Source organism: Athene cunicularia (assembly GCF_003259725.1).
Source record: "Athene cunicularia isolate RWA chromosome 17 unlocalized genomic scaffold, athCun1 chr17_part1, whole genome shotgun sequence".
NCBI lineage: Eukaryota > Metazoa > Chordata > Aves > Strigiformes > Strigidae > Athene > Athene cunicularia.
The window spans coordinates 5,929,642-5,944,908 of NW_020799122.1; the positions used below are offsets into that span (position 1 = coordinate 5,929,642).

The 15,267-nt window shown below is 42.2% G+C and overlaps 1 protein-coding gene across 18 annotated transcripts in view; it reads left to right on the plus strand.

Moving 5' to 3' along the window:
- FNBP1 (formin binding protein 1) overlaps nt 1–15,267 on the plus strand; it is an 87,514-nt gene extending 72,247 nt beyond the window's left edge. For 10 of the 18 annotated variants that reach the window (XM_026860342.1, XM_026860348.1, XM_026860344.1 and 7 more), the window contains 6 exons: nt 2,365–2,474; nt 5,271–5,403; nt 6,466–6,587; nt 7,047–7,186; nt 7,556–7,714; nt 10,397–11,853. In XM_026860342.1, coding sequence (XP_026716143.1) covers nt 2,365–2,474; nt 5,271–5,403; nt 6,466–6,587; nt 7,047–7,186; nt 7,556–7,714; nt 10,397–10,431 — 699 coding nt within the window. In that variant the 3' untranslated portion in view covers nt 10,432–11,853. Of the gene's footprint in view, nt 1–2,364; nt 2,475–5,270; nt 5,404–6,465; nt 6,588–7,046; nt 7,187–7,555; nt 7,836–10,396; nt 11,854–12,753 lie in introns of those variants that run through there. The other 8 variants (XM_026860343.1, XM_026860351.1, XM_026860353.1 and 5 more) reach the window with 4 other exon arrangements.

Below are 15,267 nucleotides of genomic sequence, written 5' to 3' on the forward strand. Positions count from 1 at the left end.
AGTCCAGTAACCAGTCCTAACATGGGCTCTTTATTTCACAGTCCTTCATCTTGGGATAATTTGCATCCTAAATCCCAATATCTCTTTGCAGGGAAATCTTGTGAGCACTAGCTCTGCTGGTCCTACGATAGCCCATCAAAAGTAGGACAGATTTTTTTTTTCCCTCACCTCACTGTTGAAGCATTTTTTTAAAATGTAGGCAATGTTCACTACTTGAGAGATAGCCCAGGTGTGTTTTTGCTTGAGAGCATGAAATGTGCCCAGCATGTGTAAAACTGCTCCTTGACTCTCCCTTTTGGAGGAGACATTGTAGCTTCTGTTATGAGGAGAAATTACTGAGCACGGAATAGTCTTGAGTGAGATCACCTCCTAGTCGCAGGCATATATTTCTATGCAACACTAATGCTTTGGTCTGAAGCACTGTGAACAAAGATACTGAATTTAGTCCAGCCTGCAGTTTTTGAATGAAGTTGAAGAAGCAAAAAGAAGATGCTTTTCTAAGTTTGACTACACCTATTGCATTCTCCTAACGTATAACTAGGGGTATTTTCAAGAATATCTGTCTCTTCTGGAGAAGAACATATTATATAGTGGTACTTGTAGCTGCTTCTTAATTTACAAAGCTACCTCCAGGTGCTTTGCCCTTAAAAGATACGTACAGCTTTTGTGTGTAGTTTATCTGTAAAATATATTGAATCGCTCTCAAGTCTGATGTGATGTAGGAGTCACTATCAAACAAAATTTTATTAAAGAATGAATTGAAATAGATTTCCCCTGTACCATGCACAACAACAAGTCCTGTAAGCACTGCTAGGGCTTCATGTGGTTAAAGTTTCAGAATCAGTGTAACCGAGTAGTTTTCTTCATTTATCTTAAATTAGTTTTCTCACTGTGTCCTGAAATGGAATTTTAAGTGTATTATTAAACAGATGATCAAGGCTTAACTAGAACATATGCCATCTTTTACTGAAAATCAATGCAGCGGCAATTTCACTTGACTTGCCTGTTCTGTCATTTTGAAATGGCCAGGCCAGAGGAGATGATGACCTGTCTGTAGTTGTCCTCCATCCCTCTGAGACCCACACGCTTTCTTTCTAAACAGCTTGTTCTGCAGTCTCAGAAGAAAGAGCACACTGTCTCAGCGCACATTCAGTGCGGAGTTGAAGGGATCTAATGGGCAGCTTTTGTGGCAGAGTGTCCACTAAATCACACTCCTCTGAGAGAGAGATTTGGCATTTTAGTAGGAATAATGTTGCAACTTTGCTCACAAGCTTTCAGTAAACTGACAGGCCGTTGAATTTGGTTATTCAGCTTTGTGTTTTTACCCTTCCTTCTCCAACACCCTGGTATTCCTCTTTAGAAATGGGACACGGAGTGAGCAGAAATGAAAACAAGAAAAACCTGTATAAATTCAAGATTATGTAAGAGAACCTCATTCCTTTATGGTGCAACTAATTGGTATTGATGTGTATTCAGTACAGTCCACCCAAACTGTCCCCTTTGCCTTCTTGCAAGACAAACATAGGTGGTACTTTGAAGAAAATGGTATGGATGTATTTTGTGTCATCTATCTGCTGTATCAAATTGAGGCAATCAAGAGGAGGCATAGCAGTTTGAAGGCAGGAAAGGGGCTTTCAAGCAGAATCACACAAAGGTAACCACTGTGGCGTTCAAATGTTTTCTTAGGTCGTGATTTCAAACTGATTGATTCTATAGCTTTGATAGAACTTCTGATTCTTACGCTTGTACAAGCGAGAGAGGAAAAATTGAGATACTTTGATGTGGAGTGTGGATCCTGGAAAGCATGCAGCATGTTTTTAAATTGCAGAATCCCAGAGGAAGCACTTCTGTTACCTTGTGTGTTCAGGCATAAATTAACTGTATTGGACCAACACTCAGACTATGCAGAGCAAGCCAACAATAGTGTACATAAGAGCATCTGTGACACAGGAGTAAAAGTTAGCAACTGATTTTATGGGGATGCTGTCAGTAGCAAGAGTAGAAGGCAGGAAAGATCAGCTTTGCATGAGAATGGAGCTGTTAAATAAAATCTGATGATAACTATGGATAGAAATAGTTCCTCAGGTTTGCCGTTGAATTCTGGCATTCTTTAGTTGGTGATCCTCCATTAGCCTTTTGGTACAGAAGTGGGATGTGATCCTGGGATTATTTCTAAGGCATTCAGATTGTGAACCATTCAGGGACTGATAACTCTCAGTACAAATTAGAACAATGCTTCAGACCATTGTGATTTCACACAGATTTTTGTCAGCTGTTTGCAAAATGCAGTCCTGAAGGATTCTTTCAGGCTCTGATTTATTTTTTTTTTCTACCCCCCACTCCCTTTCATTCTACTCTGTGCAGGGAGCAGGGCCAGAAGACTTCAGCAATCTCCCACCTGAGCAAAGAAGAAAGAAACTTCAGCAAAAAGTCGATGAACTAAACAAAGACATTCAGAAGGAGATGGATCAGAGGTACGTGAAAATGGAATTTCTCCAATGAAAAATGGACTAAATAGTCTCATATAGAACAGAAACAACTAAAATATAAGAAAGAACAAAGTTATAGTTTTGTTTAATCTGCTGTTCCAAGAAAAGAACCACCAGAGTTTACATATGGCTAGAAACACCTGAGAGATGCAAGGCTCTCCACAACTCAGATTCTGAAATCAGTTATTTAAATTTGGCTGATGTAGATCAGAGCTAGGGCAAAAGCTGGCTTTCTGTTTACTCCATTCTCCCACCTCAGTGTAATGCATATCCTGCCATAGGAATCGTGAGAAGATGTTAGTGTAAGAATGGGAATAAGCGTAGCAGTTGGAGGCAGTTTTTCTTTCTTTGTGGAGCTGCTTGCTTGGGCTTTTGCAGAGGAGCAGTGGTTCAGTTGTGAGCCAGACAGAGCTTACTTACTGTTGGATCCACTGACTTCGTTTCTTGATATGAGCAGTTGCTGAGAGTGTTTTTTATGGCAGAACAGGATGTAAATACAGCCTTGGTCAAAGGTGCAATCATAGACCTCCCAGCACTAAGCACGGTCCCTATTACTGTATGATGATGGGCATGGGTAGATCCCAAGAAGAGAGCTATTATGAGCACAGTAACATCAAAAGTGCCGATTGATTGGTGTGTGTCTGATCTCTAGCTTACATTTCCTGGAAGTAGAAAGATAATGACTCCTGTGCTGTTGTGGATAGTTTTTCTACAAGGCTGCATTTATCATTCTGGTTGAAAATAAGTCTATTTTAGTTACACACTTTTTATTGATTCTGGCAGCCTGTATTTGTTGCTTTTGTATTTGCTCACATTCTGCAGTTGCATTAAAGATTCAGCATGTTATGTTTGCAAGAGACTTTTCTTTCCTGAATGATTTTAAGACTTAGCCTCTCCAGTACTAGTCTGTCCCTAAATACTGCTTTGCATTTGTACAGATGTGCCTATTTTTTCTGCTAGCTTGCTTTGTTTATTTTGTGTAGTAACCCAAACTTTCTTTTTCATGTTTTATATAATGAATAAGAAAGGAAAACTGCATGTGGTTGACTGATCTATTATTCCTTTGGCTTTTTCCACTATGTTAATTTAACGTTTGTACAGATTTTCCTTTCTGCTCTGTATTGATTCTGAGGTAACCCAATGTTAAAATTGGACATGAAATCAGAGCAGAAATAAGTTATTTAAAATAAAGATGATATATGATTGAGGAATTAGCACCAGGAGTTAAATAAGAGTTAAAAAAATAGTAATAATCGTGACTCATATGTTTGCAATATTGCCCCTTAGGGCTTCAGCCACAGAACAATCCCACTTCCTTGCCACCCACACTCTTTCCCATTTTCTATACACACAAAGCAAGGCAAGCACAGGATTGCAATTGTCAGAGTTTGGTGGGAAACTCTAAAATATAAAGAATGTTAACTTGAGTCGTGGGACTCACATTAACCTTTCTCCCCCAGCTAATGCCTAGAGAAAAACTGAATAGCTGTGCCAGTAATATAGGAAATCAGCTTGTAAGTCTGCCCTTCTCTAAGCTCTGAAGTGCTCATCACCGTGCACATAACTTTTTTTTCTGAAGTTCAGCCCCAGCTTGGCTCAGGTCAAAGGCAACACACTGCTGTCAGTGAGAGCTCCACAGGCTTTCCTAAGGGAGCTCACGAAGGCATGTACCGCGTTAATCTTGGCCTTACGGTACCACATTCATCATAGCGGGCCTTAAAATTAACATCTCTGAAACCCTAGGTGCTTAGCATCTGGGTTGATATGAAACACAGCCCCCAGAAAGAGTCTAGTAAAAATGCTGTGTAACTGAACAGGATGCAGGGTCGCATTTTGTGGCCTAAGGTCCATCTGTCTCTGCACTGTGACAAATGCAAACCATCTGGATTTAGCTCCATTTTAAGCAGTGTGAAATAAGTATCTTAGAAATGATTTGGGTTGCAAAAGACAAACTGCAACAGGCAGGGTGAGAACTTATGGTTAGCACTCCATTTGTATTATTAATACCTCCATGTCTAGCTCTTTGTCCCAGTTTCTCAACTGGATTTCAGCCCATGATGGATAATAATGATGCAACTGTTTGTGCCCTTAAAACTGTGATGATACTGATCTAGAAAGCTGAAGCTGTCATTTGTTGCAATGGTTAGGAGATTTTTTTTTTTTTCCCCAGGGTTAGCAAGTAGATACTGTAGTACTAAATAAAAGTATGTGTCAGGCTAAAAGTCAATACCAAATTCCTCCTTTTGCCTTGCAAAAGGCCATTGTCCAAAAATTCAGTTGTTTTTCTGCTAGGATTCTTCAAGTATGGCACATAGGGCTTCCATCATTTGGCCTAAATGTGTTGTGTGCTTGTACTGACGGAGCACATGTGTGTAGCCCCCCAATCCACTGGTGGGGCTCCTCCTGCCAGCCTCACTCACATGAAGAGCCCTCAGCTGCCTGTGGACTGAGGAGCTGCTTTTAATGTAGGAGCTTGAAGAGTTTGGCTTGTGTACAATGTCTCTTGTCATGTCATGTTGTAGGTAAAGGCATCACTTTTTTCCATCTCTGACAGTGTAAATTCTCTTCTGCCAAGTGATCTTACTGTTATTTTTTTAATGGCTGATTCTATACAGGGTGAAAGTCCCTGTCTGGATGTTCTCAGTTACCTTTGTAACAGATTAGACTTGAGTGAAGAAGAGGCAGTTTATTGCCCTTTTATTTGCCCTAATTTAGAGAAAGGCATTTGCCCTCAGCTACACTGACACTTACATGGGGTTTTGTGTTTCTTCTGTCTCTCAGAGATGCCTTAACGAAAATGAAAGATGTGTATATCAAGAACCCACAGATGGGAGATGCAGCAAGTGTGGACCACAGATTAGCAGAACTTGGACAGAACATTGAAAAGTTACGCTTAGAAGTTCAGAAGTTCGAGGTATGGGAAGAGCCATTTCAGTAAAAAGTAGCTCAGCCTATGCTCAGTTCTAAGCAGATGCTTCACGCTTTTCCAGATGTTTTGCTGCATTTGCTTACTCTGTATGGTTAAGTGCTCCTTAAGCACTTGCATTAATTGATATCTTTAGGGCTATTTGTGTAACATAAATATGCATCATCTCTTGGGACTGTCAGCCACATTCTGCTGTTTCAGTTGCCACAGAAAACAAATTGTGCCAAGTGGAGAATAAGAAAACTTGGTGCTCTCTGGACTGCCCAGGGGGTTCAGATGCTTCTTTAATTAATTTGAAGCATCATGTTACAGATGTCTGTGGAAAATCAGAGGAACATAACTGTAAAGCACCATTTATAGACTAACACCAAGACAGAAGCTATCAGATGAAATATGTTTCAAGGAATAGTCTGCCATTAGCAGGAAGCTTCTTAGAGATATAATATCTCAACGAGCATAAGGAGTATTTGGAACATATGAAGCCATTATAATTACATGAGAAGGATTATAAGGCTGAGAAAAGTTACACTCGGTACGTAAATAGACTCAGCCCCTTAGCTGTAGATGTTTCTCACCGTTGTTGGCTTTACTATCCATTGCTTGCTTATCCATTTGAAAATCACTCGGTCTTTCATTCTCCCCAGCTTTAGTCCTCTTGTGGTCAGCAGACACTGAGGTTGCTGTTTCTGGTGTTACTGAGACTACTGTAAGCTGCCACACGTCGTCTTACTTCATTGTGACTAGTGCAGCATCTCCCAACAGCTGTTAACTGCTTCTCTTGAGTCACAGTGTTTTCATCACCCAGTGTGAAAAAAGAATTGAGTTTTCAGTAAGTGTGGTTTTTGGCAAGACTCATAGATTTAATATACATTTAAAGTACCAAATCTATTTCCTCTGACAACTGCAACCCAAAGGAAAATTTAAATACGCTTACATACTGCTTTTTAGTTCCATAGTCTGAATGTCAGATATGATACAGCGAAGTAAAAGCAACAGATATCCCCCTGCATGCTGAAGCACAGGAGATGTGTGACGCTGCTGTCCTTGCAGGGCTGGCTGGCAGAGGTGGAGGGCCGGTTGCCCCTGCGGACTGACCAGGCCCGGCGGCAGAGCGGGCTCTACGAGGCCCAGAACACTGCGGCAGTGAACAGTTGTGCACAGGACCGGGAGAGGTACAGTATCTGTACAGAGCTGCCCAGTTCAGACTGGTAGTTGGACCCGCTTTCCTTAGCTTGTTAACTGGGGGAACTGGAGCTCTGCAGCGTTCAGAAACTTACTCTGTAACCAGACCAAAGACAGGGCTCCATGAAGTGCCTGAGTTTGGCACATAGAAGATCCCAACTTTGAGCCAGCTTTCTGAATACGATGAAATGCATAGTAGCCCCTACACTCACTGCTGTGAAGGTGAGTGAGGTAGGTGCATTTTTACAGCTTTTAATGAAAAAAATAACTGGTCTCACCCATGGCGTTGTGACAGCTGCTAGTGTACCAGCTGGTTCTGAGCATGCTTTGGAATTGCTGGGCTGCCCCACCTCCAGCTGCTCACCTTGCCTTAAGTGTCTGGTAACCCAGGCATTCTCTCTGCTCCGGAGACTGGTTGCTATAGTTGCTCTGTATTTTCCTCTCTTGAGCAGCCCAGATGGCAGTTACACAGAAGAGCAAAGTCAGGAGACTGAGATGAAAGTACCTGCAACGGAGTTTGACGATGAATTTGATGATGAAGAACCACTACCCACCATAGGAACATGTAAAGCACTCTATACATTTGAAGGTAACACTAAAATTTACTCTCATTTCACTTACTGTTTTCTTTAGTTCATACGCCAAGCGGGGAAATCTTCATTTAACCCCTGCACTGCATAAATAGACACAGAAAGGGCGAGTGAGGCTCTGCCATGATTCTGGTTTGTAGTGAGGCACTAAGACAGTGATCTGTCTCCTGTTACACAAGGAACTCTACAAGAAAGAACCAAAACTCTGATGTCAGGATCACATTCATCCAGTTCTTGGTGTTACACACTGTTGCTCTGGACTCACATGTTCTTGTTCTTGCTGCAAGTTTACCCTGAATAGTCCCCACTACATCTGTGGTTCCCATGGTGCAGGACAGCCTAAACTCTTGTGTTACTGTGTCTTTCAGGTCAGAATGAAGGAACAATTTCTGTAGCAGAAGGAGAAATGCTCTATGTAATAGAAGAAGACAAAGGTGATGGGTGGACACGAATCCGAAGGAATGAAGATGAGGAGGGCTATGTCCCCACGTCGTATGTTGAAGTCTATTTGGACAAAAATGCCAAAGGTGCTATGACTTATATTTAATACTATTATTATTACTTTATTTGCTTTCACAGAGATACCCAACCCTGAAACTGCTCTGTGTTGCAGATAGAGCCTTTTAAAAGCCTGTACAATGCCACAAAGTGCATTATTTTGTACATGGACTAATACGGCTTGCTGTACTGCAAAACGTGCTTTTTCTTGATCAGAGAAGGATAGTGTGGTAGCCTGTAACACTCGAGGGGAAATGCAGCCTTTCCTAGACAGTGCTTGTTCAACTTTTGCTGCCGTTGCACACCCGACTTAGTGCAGGAAGCACAAAGCCATTTGGGATAACGTGGGCTCTCCTCGGATATCCAGGTGGCATCTCAGACATACTCACAAGCCAGCTGTCGGTCCCAAACTGGTTCAGTGGGATGTTACATAGGAAATATTTAGACTGCTGGTTTGTGTCTTAGTGTGGTAGCTTTTCAGAGCCTGATGTGTTCTGTGGACCTTTTGGGTTGAAACCTGGTCGTCATTTAGTTTAGTGTGTTTGGGAGGTGAAGGAGAGATCTTGCCAAAACCTGTCTACACAGCAGTCTGGTCCTTGATAGATTGGTAAAACATTGATATTAAGAAAGATCCTTTAATCTTTCCCACCTCGATACATTTCAGAAAATGGTCTTCTGGGTGTATTTGCTGTTTCAGATGAAATACAGTTATTTCAGATGACTGTGGCTAATGGTTTAATCTTTCACTCACGATCAAGGGAGACATTCGGAGTTTAGACTCCACAATCTTCTGTTTCTTTGCTGCTTTATAACTCCTCACAAACAGGTGTATTGTGGAAGCAAGCAGGGCTACAGGGGAACCCTGGCTACAATATTTGCTAGCTCCATGAACACCTCGTAACATAATACACTGAGAAATCAAAACATTTATTCCTGTTTCAAATCAGGATGTGTTTGAAGTCCACTGTTAAATAATTTTGTGCTTTTTCAGTCACTTAATCCTTCAGATTATTTTTGTGTTTCCTAGACCTTAAAGTTCTTGGTGTGAGACAAGCTGCCTCATCCAAATCAGAAGAAAACTGAACCATTCTCATTGGGATTTATAGACAGTAGGAAGAGAGGAGTAGGACTGTCTCTGTAAACAAACACTATAACTTGATCAGTTCACTGTCTCGGATTCAGTATTAAACAGTGCAGTGCCTTGTCTGCTGCAGATGAAAGTCTGGGGTCTTGTTTTATTTTGTCATAATACAGTAGTTTTATGCTTGGTAATTACAGGGTCAGTTGAGATGCAAAAGAGTGCAAACCTGTCAGTTTTTATAAAACCTTTGAAAGAGGAACGTGGGTGGTACGTTCTCCTTCCTATTCAGAAAGAGGCAGAAGGCACAGAATGGGAGATCCCATCTCTTATCCCCGTGTTCGCTCCTATGGAGATTGACTCTCTTGTGTGCAGCAGGAATTGAAAGCAACGTTATTACTCTGCTGGAAAACCAGTTGTTCAGCAGAACAGGCTGCTAGTGTGACATCTAAGTCAGTCTCGAGTAACAAGCACAGCTCTCCTGCCTTCAGATGGGCAGTGTGGGTCACATCAGTGGAATGTTACAGCAGATCACCTCTTTAGGAGCAGAGCAGCGGGTTGGATGGGCAGCGAAACAAAGCGTATCTCTGGGTGGGATGAGAAACCTGACAGTCCTGCTGTCTGAAATAGCAAATGTTTGTCTTCAGTTTACCCTTCTGGAGAGACTGTTGCAGGAGTGTTGCAATACCAGCCAGAAAGTAGTATTAATAGTTAATGGTATTATGGAAGTTACAGGATGGTGCTGAATGATCATAAAAATGCAGTCTGTGCTGCTGGGAGGGAAGGCTGATACAGTTGCAGCCACTTCTGTAGCAACGGTGGAGGTTTTTCAGATTAAGTTTTCCATTAATTTTGCTGGACTTCAGGAACAAAACCAAATGTATATGTGAATATCTAATATAAAGGAACTATAACGTTTACCTCTTATTTCTCAATTTTCTAGTTAAAAGCTAAAAGAATTTCCTATAAAATGCCACAGTAGCAGTATAAAGACTTGGGGGAAGTGCTACTGTGTTTAAAAGATAAATTTTGTTGTAAGCTGCAGATTTCTCATTTGATTTTTCTTACATTAGAAGTGACTTCATCCAGTCCTTGAAACTGAAGCTATGACATTCCTAACAATGACACTGCAAATACTAAAGCATTTACAGACTTTAGTTCTTTCCTCTTTTTGGAAAGAAGCTTGAGCAGTTGGTACCTCTAAAGGTTAGTTGTGTGATGGGTGGGAGCATTTACACCAGCTCTTACACCTGTGGCTCTTCTAGCCAGCAGGATCACTTCTGGCTTGGGCGTACCTGCCTGAGCACGTTGTGCCAGTGTCTGAGCCTCAGAAATGTCACTGCTGAGTGCTTTGTGAAAAGCCACTTTTCTCAGTCAGCTGAAGCTTGTGTTGTCCAGGCTCTGCTGCCAAGCCTGAGAGGAGTAGGACAGGTAAGTTGTGTGCTGCAGTTGCCCTCCTGACCATAGCCTTGACAGGAGCCAGGCTAGGTCTGTGTACTCCTGCAAATACCTGTGTGAGGGCTCTTTGTAAAGTTTGCAGTGGTGCCTCCGGTCAGAGGGTGTTAGCAAAGCCCTGTCACAAAAAAGAACAATAATGTCTATCTTGTTTTGCCTTTTTTTTTTTTTTTTCCAGATGTTTACAAATCACTTCAGAAAATCTCTGAGTAGGTTTGCATAGGCCTGTTCACCTTTTATTCTACTGGTTTGCTGCTCTATTTCAGAAGGTTTTCTTTAGAAGAGATGAATGCACATATCGTATCTCCAGCATTGAAAGACTGTTAGGTACCGTGCACTCAGCTGATGCATGTATAAGTTCACCTCTTGAAATTTAAATGTGCATCACTGCAGATGAAAGTGCTGGCCCGACTGTATCAATTTAGTTGTACATGTTACTGTCCTTCCTGTTCAAAATGAGAGCCACACAGTTCCTTCTCATTGCGATGCATGCAGGAAACTATGGTGAATGATAAAAACCCGTGCAGACTAAGAATTGGATCTCCTGGATGTAAACTCATGGTTTGGGGCTTATGCCAGCCTCTTAACTGCTAGGGGAGGCGGAAGAAATCTCTGTGCACACATGGGTGCGACTTCTTGCAGGGCTTTTCTGCACCTGTCAGGTGTCTGGTGCTGACAACTGGCCAACACAGGAACTAGTTGGGCCTTTTGCTCAAGACTGACCATACTGTGTTACTGAACATGGTACCTCATAATCTCCTTGGGAACAAAACCAGCTTTCACTGAAATTGTGAAATACCGTGATACACAAAGTAACTTGCATGAAGTAACCAGCTTTATGTATAAGCTCTTCATTGCACCGGACAAAAATGCCATGTTTGCTTTGCCCAGAAAGACTGGCTGTTTGGGTGACACCAAGTAATAGATGCTCTTCTGTGAAGTTAAACTTCCTGATAAAAAACTTTGGAGCTGTGGGCTGATGAGAGTTTCAGCTCCTTCACCGCTGTGGGTCTGTTCCTCCTCACCTCAATTATATAAATAAATAAATCTAGACAGCTCTGTGATTCTCAGTGTTGCAGCTCTGCTGTTCGTTTGCTGTAACCATTACGCAGAGCCTTGACATATAAGTAATTAGGTAAAAGTTAACCATGCTGATGCACTTTTTATCTAGGATATATCTGATTATTTAATGCTTGCCAAATTATTTAGGAAACAGTAATTATAAACTGGACTGTGGCTTTTTAAAATCCTCTTGTTAAATACTTGCCCTTAGTTCTCCCAGTATATTAAAAAAAATGTATATAACATAACTTAAAGTTACTTGAATTTGAATTTTTATCCTTTTATATATGTATAAATATAAATGCTTTTTTAGGCTGTTCTTCTGCTTAACCTAGCTGTTGTTTTCATAACTGTTCTGTCCCTCTTATGTTGATAAGTATTTTGGGTTGCTCAACTGCCTGCATCTGGTTGGACTTGCATAGAAAGTTTTGTTTTGTGTTAAGATTTGTTTATCTGGCCAGTGTGGTGGTTTAATTTTATTTGTTTTTTTAAAGAATCATCATCTGTCAGGAATCTCTTTATAGCTTGATGTACCATGGTGTCTTCTTCTAATAAACATTATATTTTCTCATTCCTGTGAGGTTTTTTTATTTTAATGGCAATTCATTGAAGTTTAACTTTACTAAGGGAAAGTAAATGGCCCAGAGCTGTGTTTCACCTGCTCCCCCCACTAAGTACAAATGCAATTCCTTTTCAGGAAAAATACTTTGTTGTGGCTCTGTGAAAACTTTTTTGTGCTGTTATTTGTTTTTTTTTCTTTTATGGAAGTGGGTGCAAAGGAGATCAGAAGGTTCCCCCACTCTTGAATGCGAGGGAAGTTCCCTCGGATACAGCAGTCTCTTTGGCCAAATTGCACTTCTGGATTGTAGCTTCACTTGGCCACAGAGAAAACTTTCCCTCAGCCAGACGTCTGTGGGTACAGGAATGTGACAAAGGGAGGGTTTAGAGGCTAAGGCTGCTTTCGCCTGCCCGCTTATTTCTGGACTTAAGCACGAAAGGTCTTTGCAGCCTGCTCTGGAAAGGATAGCTAGTCTGGATTCATCTGCAAAACTTGTGTTGTAGCTTCCTGTTGTTATTCTTCAGTATCGTTCATGGTCTCCGGAGCTGTCACTTGAGCAGATACAGTGCTCCTTTGCAGGCTGGAAATCAAAAAGCCATTTGTTGCCTCTGATGCACTACAAGTGCTGGCAGGGTCCTGCTCCCGAGGTGTCCATCCTCCTCCCAGAGGAGAGCGGGGTCCCAGTGATGCTCACCCCCAGGCTGGCGGGGAGGGCTGAGGGTGAAGGATCACTGTTTGGGTGCTGCAGTGCATGCTCGAGTTCAGGAGCTTTCCTTAACCCCTTGTAGCCTGGTAGATGCTTGGATACTGTATTTCCTTTAACCTTCTGCAGGCAATGCTACTCTTAAGGGACCCCATTTTCTCCAGCGTCTTTCTAATCCAGTCTCTTTCTTTTTGTCTTTCTTATGTTTTAGATTCCTAAAGGTGTTTGTGCTGGTGCAAGAACCTCGGGGCGAGCTTGTCACAGAAGGAGAAACAAAATGGTCTGTTTACCCTGCAGGCAGTTAAAACACACCCATGGAAAGCCAGACTCCCAGTCTTGTCTGGAGTTCCCACTTGAAAAATTCAGACCTAAATTCCATCCCAGTATCATTCAGATGCTTGCTCTTTTTCATGGCATGCTACTTGTGGCTCAGATTAACTTATCAGCCTTTCCCACTCTTCTGCCAGCTTGGCACAGCCCCTCTGCAAAACATAACCTACACTTTCCCCCCCACACACTCAATTCCTCCTGACACTGGTCACAGAACTGCTGGCTGTCCTTCGATGCAGAGGGTAACCAGAGAGTCCCAAGCATGTACTGCTCTATCTTCTGTCCTCCCTTGTCCCTCAGTCCATCTGAATGTACACACTGGTCCATCAGCATTTCACACGGTGCCTTTAGTGCTAATCCCACAGGTAGTCTCATCGGATAGCTCGGAGAGGGGTGGGGGGGGTGGGGTGTCACATGGAGACCCTCCCTGGGGAACAGTGTTACAGCAGCTGGACTGGGCTCTGAATTTGCAGATATTAAATTTGAACCACATGCATTATTCAATATTCTGCTTTCCCCAAAAGGTCGCTAATACTTGTCAGCCTTTATTTTTTTTTTAAATCTAGGCTGACGCTCATTCCAAGTATTAAATCCCTATGACCTTGCTGTTTCCTGAAAGCCTCCAAGCTCACGTATGTACGCTTGTTTTCCTGCTTGTTCTCTCTGCCCCCTCCTCTTTATCACCCTCCTCTCTCCCTCCTCTTTCTCTCTCTCTCTCACACACACACACAGACACACACAAACAGAGACACTGGTATTTTGGTTTGAAGCCCCGTTTTGCTCGTCACAAAGACCTCCGTTTTGCTCTCGTTTCAGTCTGCATGCTCGCCCTGTTGCCTTGCCTGCGCCCACCTTCCCGAGGGCCACGTTATTTTGTGGCTCGTGGTTGTTGATCTCTTTGCGGTTTTCTTTTGTTGGTTTGTTTTTCAGCGTTTCAGACCTGCCTTCTCCTTTTGCATGAACCTCTTGTGCGTTCTCATCAGTTAATGTTTGAATAACAGAATTTTTTTTAGAAAAAATAAAAGAGAAAAGGAAAAAAAAAGAAACCGCACTCTATTTCGTTCTCCCACCTTGTCGTGGACTGGACCTCGACCCAGAAGCCAGACAGGAATTGTGACCATCCTGTTCTCACGTGGTTTTATTTGAAGCAGAAGTAGTGTGATAAGTGATGCTGCACTTCTATCATGTCATGCAGTGGGGAGGGAGCTAGAAGGTCTCCAAATACCACATGATCTGGACCTCAACTGCCTAGGAACGGGCCAAGTGCTTTCTAGACTTCTATAATATAACTGTTGGTTTCCCCTGAATTTCTACCATTGCTAGGATTTTACAGTTATCTTGTACAGTTTGAGCCCCATAAGAGTCAGTTGCTACTTAACAGCTCCCGAGGGCCTGATTTATTCGTAGAACAACCCATCATTTGGGGGCATCTACTTGCTCTTAGCGAACTTCCGCATGTTTTGTAAAATCCCCTGGATTTGAGAAAATTGATATAGAAGCCACTAGGGCAGCGACCCTAAAATGAAACCTCTCCGGTTTAGTTTGCAGACAAACATGTGTGTTTTGCTGCCTGCTGTGCTTTTGTGCAGGGTCACCGTATAGAAATGTGTCCAAGAATCACTCTCCATGCTGGGGATTGCCTAGGTCACCCCCGCTCAGGATGAAGTAACGTTTGAGTCGGGTTACATGTTGCGTTCATAACTCTGTCCCTTTCTCTCCAGTCAAGATACCAACTTTTATTTTTAATAGCACAAAGTCGATTGGTCCTACAGTTGGTTACTGTAGCTGTCGTATTACGGTGCTTAGTATCTGCAAGCATCAACCAGCAAAAAATTCTGTTTTTTTAATCGAATTCAAGTGGTGCGGGAGCCTGCATCGAGCAGCAGGTGGTACCAACACTGAGGCTGTTCAGCTACAGTGTTGGCGGCATCGGAAGGGTCATAATCAATTGAATTACCATCCTTATCATTGCTGCTACTGTGGTCATTTAACTGTTCAGATCCACGAGCCTCCGATAGCAGAATGTGATCCACACGGCTGGCACCTGGGGCTTTGTACAAAGATTTGTGCAAAGGCTTCGTGGCATCCGTCTGTCAGGGGATCTAAATGGTTAAGCAGTTAACAGGTGTGCAAAAGTATCTTCAAAAGATTTTTAGCTGCAGTACTTTTATTCTCGTGTCCAATGCACTGTTGAATCAGCAGCTGGAAGAACTCATTTTCACCTATTGTTGTGCCATCTATGTAAAAATTAGATAAAAGTTTGCTTTTATATATTTAATCTAGGTGGACAGTATATTATTGTCAGCCTCTGTGGAACATTTGAACAATTGCAATGTCTGTGTTGCTAAATAGCGCTTTAGAAGGAGCATTAGCTTTAGCTGACTTGGTTTTCTTC